At 47.7% G+C, this 6,851-nt stretch overlaps 1 protein-coding gene across 1 annotated transcript; it reads left to right on the top strand.

The window, feature by feature from the left end:
* The first annotated feature begins 3,858 nt into the window (after positions 1-3,858).
* Positions 3,859-4,777, top strand: LOC136514832 (probable ATP-dependent DNA helicase CHR719). The gene has a single exon (XM_066508539.1). It carries the CDS (start codon positions 4,104-4,106, stop codon positions 4,539-4,541), a length of 438 nt encoding a protein of 145 aa, XP_066364636.1. The 5' UTR covers positions 3,859-4,103; the 3' UTR covers positions 4,542-4,777.
* The last annotated feature ends 2,074 nt before the right edge of the window (positions 4,778-6,851 follow it).

Here is a 6,851-nt window from a genome sequence, read left to right as displayed (position 1 = left end):
TAATCTTCTCGCGTGCTTCAATGGAGTCATAAGCCACCAAGCTAGTCTAGAAGGTGGCAACCTCCAAGAGTAACAAGCACCACCAGCTTGCAACTCGATATCTAGTGCCACTCGATGCAACTTCATAATGCAACGCACTAGAATCACACTCACTCATAATCGGATCACACTCTTGCAAGTACAAGTGAGTTAGAGGGCATCCAAGCACACCTACACACGCCACCTAAGGTTTAAGGGTGCTCAGGCAACTAGCCCAAGGCCGGCCAAGGGGTATTATAAGCCCCCACACGAAATAGAGCCGCTACTCTAAAGATTCCCTTCTCTGCTGAGGGCACCGGACAGGTCGGATGCCTAGCACCAGACAAAGCGGTGCCCCTGCTCAACAGTCGAATTCCAACGCGTTGGTCACCGGACAAGGGTGGCGGTGGCACCGCCCTAGGGATGGCGGTGACCACCTAGCCAACCACCCAAAACACCATGTCTCTGGAAATTTAGGGCGGTGCACCACTGTCACCATGGTGGTGACCCCCTCGCCTTCCCTTGCTCTCTACTGAAAAGGGGTGGTGCACCGGATAGCCCCAGGCGGTGCATCGGATAGCCCTAGGCGGTGCCACCGTCCTCCACACGATGGTGCACACCGGACACGGCGGTGACCAAGTCACCCTCTGCTGCTCTTGGCCTAGGTCTGGTGGGCACTGACCTAGGGGTGGCGGTGCCACCCAGGCAGCACTCTGAGCCCGATTTCGCCTCCTCCTCTTTCCCTGTTTCACCACCTTTGCAAATATGCTAACACCACTAAGTGAACACCACCTTGTGCACGTGTGTTAGCTTTTCACAAACATTTTTCCAAAGGATTAGTACTCTTTTCACCATGCCATCTTGGCCCTACAGGAGGTGAATAGCCTATTTAAAAATCTACAAATCAACTAGAGCAATTGATTAGTACAACAAATGGTGTAATGCAATTTTGCTCTAACTCTACAAGGGTTGCAAGCCACATATCCTAACAATTCTAGTTGCTATAATCACTAGGTACATACTAATGACTAAGTCACTACTCACTAAGAGCTCTCAACAATGCTACACTAAAGAGATCTACTAGATGAAACTAAGCTATACAAGCAAGCTCTCAAAACTAGCTACACTAAAGAGCTTGCTACAACTAGTTTATAAAAAAGTAATAGATTGAGTAGGGTGATTATACCGCCGAGTTGAGGAGTGAACCAATTATCAAGATGATTACTAATTCAATCACCAGGAGAAATCCAATCACACAAGAGACACAAGATTTTTCTTCCGAGGTTCACGTACTTGCCGGCACGCTAGTCCCCATTGTGTCGACCAACACTTGATGGTTTGGCAGCCAAGAGGTGTTGCACTGAACCTCAGTACAACAAATGGACACCACAAAGAACCTATCCACAAGTGAGGTAACTCAATGACACTGAGCAATTTACTAGAGCTACCTTACGGCTCTTCGCCGAGGAAGGTGCAAGACCCCTCACAATCACCAGAGCCGGCCATGAACAATCACCAACACGTGTCGAAGCTCCTTCGCTGCTCCAAGCCAGTCTAGATGGCGGCAACCACCAAGAGAAATAAGAAATCCAGCAACCACAACGCTCTCCAAGTGCCACTAGATGCAATCACTTAAGCAAATACACTTAGAATCACTCCATAATCTCACTATGATGATGAATTAATGATGAAGATGAGTGGAAGATGTTTGCCTAGGCTCACGAGGATGTCAAGTATGTCAAAGTGACAAGAGAGTGAGCCTCAAGCCTGGCCAAACACTATTTATAGAGCTCCCCAAACGAATAGAGCCGTTAGGGACAAAGAGGAGCTTTCCTGCGTGCTGACCAGACGCGCCGGATCGAACTGACCGGACACGCCGCGCCAGTGTCCGGTGAAGCGGATGCAACCACGTGTCCCCTCAGTGTTCAAGCATAGCCGTGCGATCCCAACTGGTCAAAAGACTGCTGCGCTTCGTTAAGTTGCGACTAGACGCGACGCTAGGAATGACCTAACCCTAGCCACCCTGCGTTCTGATCAACAACATAAAAGGTTCCAGAGCTGGAAATCACCGACCGAACATGTCAAGGTCAACGATGACCTGACGCGCCCCAGCGTCGGTCCTCACTCTACTCTGCTGCGCGCTCCCTGGAGTGCTGATGCCTAGCGTACGTCAGCACTTGACCTGACGCGGCCCCTGCGCGTCCGATAGCACCAACTCGCCACCTCTAAAAATGTGACCGGACACAACGCTGGAGTCAGGTCCAGCGTTCGGTCCTTCCTCGTCCCTTCTCAGGCCAACGGCGTGTCCTCGCTATAAATGATCGGACTCAGCTGGCCAACGTCCAGTCAGGACAGATCCAGCGTCCGATCGCCAGTCTTTGCTTCCTTTTATTTTCTAAGTCCACCACTTCGCTCTTGCTTTTAACTTGCTAACCACAAAGTGTAGAACTTGTGTGCACGTGTGTTAGTATTTTTTAAAGCATTTTACGAGGGATAAAGTTAGCACGCTAGGTTCCTAAATGCATATGCAAGAACAATCACCTAGTGGCACTCAATAACCGTTTAGCCAAAGATTTCTCCTCTTTATAGTACGGCTATCGATCCTAAACACTACTTACACCCTCTGGTGTCTTAAGTGCCAAAACAAAAACCTATTTTATACATTTGCTTTGATCTCTTTGGTTTTTGTTTTTCTTTGTCTTCTTTTCCAAATGTGAAGCACTTGATCATCTGTTGGTAATCACCATCTACCAGGATCATCCTTTTGCTCCACCACTTGGCATGGGACCATCCTTTCATGTCTATACACTTAATACAAGGATTAGTCCCTAGGTTTCATCAATTATTCAAAACCAAATTAGGGCTTTCACCCGCTCGACGACACCGACAGCCGCTGCCGTCACAAGGAGAAGCACCAGGACCTGGCGCGGAAGCCCTTCGGCCTCGCTTCCTGCTACGGCTGCAGTGCCCCGATGCAAACGATAGAGGATGCTGCACCAGTATACGATGCATGTTGCAAGTGCACATTTTTAAATATTTCAGATGTTTTAGAGGTATGTTATAATTAGTTTCATACGGATGTTGCAAAACTAGATTGAGATGTTGCATATATTGCAAGCGTATGTCCCCAATGTTCATTTATTTTTTAGACAGTATGTTGCAAGTGTGTTTATTTTGATGTTGTATGTGGTAAGTGTTTTATTTGGATGTTACGTAAGTATTTTTGCAAGTGTTTCAGACGTATGTTTCAAGTGTTTAATCTGTCTTTTTCGTATATTGCAAGTGTTGTATCTGAATGTTTCAAAAGTAGATCGGATGTTTCCTATAAGATAAAGCGGGAGGGGCGCTAGCGGTCCCCGCGGACATGTGGCGCGGGTGACATTCCAGGGGCGCAGGCCCCGTGGACGCGGCGAGACGCAGGTGCGGACGAGCGATGTCCGGACGATGCGGGCTCACGCGTGGGCAGTGTTCGGCTGACTGTCTTCAGCTGGCTGGTTGGCTTTTTTTTTCAGCCGAAACAGTATTTTTCTCTCAAAACATTTCAGCATAAACAGTATTTTTCAATATAAACAGTAACAAATTTAGTGCAGCCGAACCCTGCTGCGGACTGCAGCCGCTGGCGGGCGGGCGCTAGCAGCGCCGGTTTATTATTGCCCGCCATGTCGTAAATGGCCTGAGTTTGGTCAGGTTCGTATACAGGCCGGCCTCCCCGGCTGAGGCCCAGCCCATACCAACTGCACACACCCAACCGCCGAATCAGATCCCACCCGTCCACGCCCAACCCGACCCAATATATATACCCCAAGGCCCGAACGCTGTTAAAAAAACAATAAAAAAGAAATCACCAAATTTCCCCATCCGCTGCGCAGGCCACAGGCATCCGCGGCGCCCGTCTCTCCCCCGATCGATCGAAGCTTCGGCTTCCCCTGACACAAGGCCGGCGCGAAAACGCCCAGCCCCATCGATCAAACCCCGCTCAAAACCCCGCGGACCGTTTGCCGCGCTCCGGTTCGAACCCGCCGGGGAAAGCGCCGACGCCGACGCCGTCTCGCCCCGCGGAGGCGGCGCGGGGCGAAACCCTAGCGATGGCGGCGTCCGTGGACGCTGCGGCGGCGGTGGCGCCCCCCACCGCCGTGGAGGAGGCGGGCGGTGCGGTTGAGCAGGCCAGGACGCTCATCGGCGCGCTCAACCTGCTCTCCCGCAACCTGCCGCTGCCCCCCGACGTCCTGCGCGTGGTCTCGTCCATCTATCACGATGGGGGTGCCGGGGACGAGGAGGAGGAGGAAGAGGGGGAGGAGCGGGAGGCCGAGAAGGAAGGGGATAAGGAGATGGCGGCATCGGATGGGATCGCGGAGGCCAAAGAGGACCCCGCTGACGGTGCGACGACCAAGGTGCGTGCGGGAGGTTCTTCTTGTTTGTGTGGGGATTTCCCCCCTTCGGTTCGGGTGCTCCCGGGGCTGTGTGTTGGATTGGTGTCGGGCTGTTGGGGCCCTGCTTGTTACGGGTTGTGGAATTCGACGTGATTTGGCTTGTTATTTCGCTAGTAGTTCTAGATTCGAGCGAGCTCCGTGCTGGGGATTGTGGACTGCACCTGAGCGTTGTTTTTGCTTGCAATCGGTTGCTCCCTTGCATTAGTAGCTTTGATTGTTAGTATTTGGCGGCTGATGTGTTTGTATGAGGTTGTGCAAATTTCTCTGTTGTGGGTCTTCATATTCATTAGGTGAAATAATTTTATTTGGACACAATTGCCTGATTATGATGCAAGGGACAAGGTTTCTAATACATTTGTCTGTTTGAGATCCAGATAAAGTGACTCTGTTGGATAATGTAGGATCGAGCATTTATATTTCCCAGTTGTTTGAAATTCTACCCACTTCTTCTGGTGCTGTGTTGGAACCAGCAATATATTGGTTACTTTAGAAAATACATGATTCTGTATATCCTTTTGTCGTAAATTTGTATTTTATTCTTTGCTAATGTGGTATGGTTTATTTATATATATGCTGAAATAAGCATGGCATGCTATTTTTTTTGTTCTCTTGGGTGTCATCTGTGCTCGGGTAGGCCAGGTTTTCCTTTTGGTTCTTGTTTTTTATTAGGCACATATTCTTGAATTTATAACTAATTAATGACATGTCTGTACAACTTTCTAACCTTAGCTATTGATAAGACAAATTGTTGGGAATGCGGGTTGCTTTACTTCTCTGGGCATTGGATTTTGTGTTGCACTATTTTTTTTTCTCCAACACCAATATACAGTTGCTGTGCGTGGTTGATTTACTGTTCAAGTTACATTTGTTAGATCTCACCTAGGTTGTATTCGAAACCATCACTGTTTAGTTAGCTGGGAACTGTGATGGGCATATTCATTCCCCTTTTGTTACCAAGAGTGGAAAAAGTGTCATCTGATCAACATACATGTAGCTCTGGAATCTTTAGAGATGTCTGAGATTGCAGCCGCTATTTGAAGAATTTGTGGTGACTGGAGTTTGTGCTCTCTGAAGTTTGATCTGTTGTGAATGGATGAATAGGGTGTTGTTTTAGTAATAACTAATCTATACATCAGATGAAGTTTGACTAGGGGTAAATTATCAGTTCCCGTTTGCCCTTGGTGGATGGCTTGACTTATCCAGTTTTCCTTTTCTTAAAAATGTATTCTGGTTTAGAATTTGATTACTCACTGAAACAATGATAACAAGTGACGATCTTCATTACGTGTTGCGGTATTTGCCATATTGTTTCTGATGTAACCTTAAATATCATATTTCTGAAAAAATGTTGGGATCTTATAAAAGAAGATGTCTACAAATTATGCTTTGATTTCTTCAATGGTAACTTGAATCTGGAAGCCATCAACAGCTCATTCATCACTCTAATCCCGAAAGTGCACAATCCTACAAGTGTCAATGACTACAGGCCCATTTCCCTTCTGAATGGTGTCATCAAAATCATCACAAAGCTCCTTGCCAATCGGCTGCAGGCTAAAATAATTCCTTTAATTCATACCAACCAGTATGGCTTCATAAAAAATAGAACAATACAGGATTCTTTGGCCTGGGCTTATGAGTACATCCATCAATGCCAACATTCCAAAAAAGAGCTTATTATTCTGAAATTAGACTTTACAAAAGCTTTTGATACAATTGAGCACAACACAATCTTGCTGATGATGAAGCACTTGGGGTTTGCTGAAATTTGGATTGAGAGGATTCTTGCTTCTGGCTCCTCTTCGGTCCTTCTGAATGGTGTGCCAGGCAATCACTTTCACTGTCGTCGTGGGGTTAGACAAGGTGACCCCCTGTCACCTCTCCTCTTTGTGCTTGCTGCGGATCTCCTTCAATGCATTGTCAACAAAGCCTACCAGCAAGGTTTGTTTGAGTTGCCTATTCCTTCTTTTGAGCTGGATCAGTTCCCCATTGTTCAGTACGCTGACGACACTATTCTAGTCATGAAAGCTTCTCAGAGGGAGTTATTCGCCCTAAAAGGCCTTCTCGAATCCTTCTCGCAATCGACAGGGCTGAGAGTCAACTACAGGAAGTCTTGCCTTGTTCCCTTAAATCTCTCTCTTGAAAAAGCTCAACTCCTTGCTGGTGTCTTCGGCTGCAATTTGGAATCTCTCCCTTTTAACTACCTTGGACTGCCGTTGGGAACAACAAAACCTCGAGTTGAACACTATGGTCCCATTATGACTAAAGTTGAGAGAAGGCTCACGGCAACTTCTACCTTCCTGACCCATGCTGGAAGGCTTCAGCTAGTCAATTCAGTCCTCTCTTCGCTGCCCACATATGCCATGTGTACCTTAGAGGTGCCGGTTGCGGTCATTGAGTATATTG

Source organism: Miscanthus floridulus, chromosome 17 (assembly GCF_019320115.1).
Source record: "Miscanthus floridulus cultivar M001 chromosome 17, ASM1932011v1, whole genome shotgun sequence".
Taxonomy (NCBI): Eukaryota; Viridiplantae; Streptophyta; class Magnoliopsida; order Poales; family Poaceae; genus Miscanthus; species Miscanthus floridulus.
The sequence above is the reverse complement of the archived record's forward strand: the minus strand, read 5'-3'. Positions and strand labels throughout refer to the sequence as shown.

Excerpts from the sequence above, each read along its gene's own strand:
- LOC136514832 (XM_066508539.1), top strand. The coding sequence starts at position 4,104 with ATGGCGGCGTCCGTGGACGCTGCGGCGGCGGTGGCGCCCCCCACCGCC.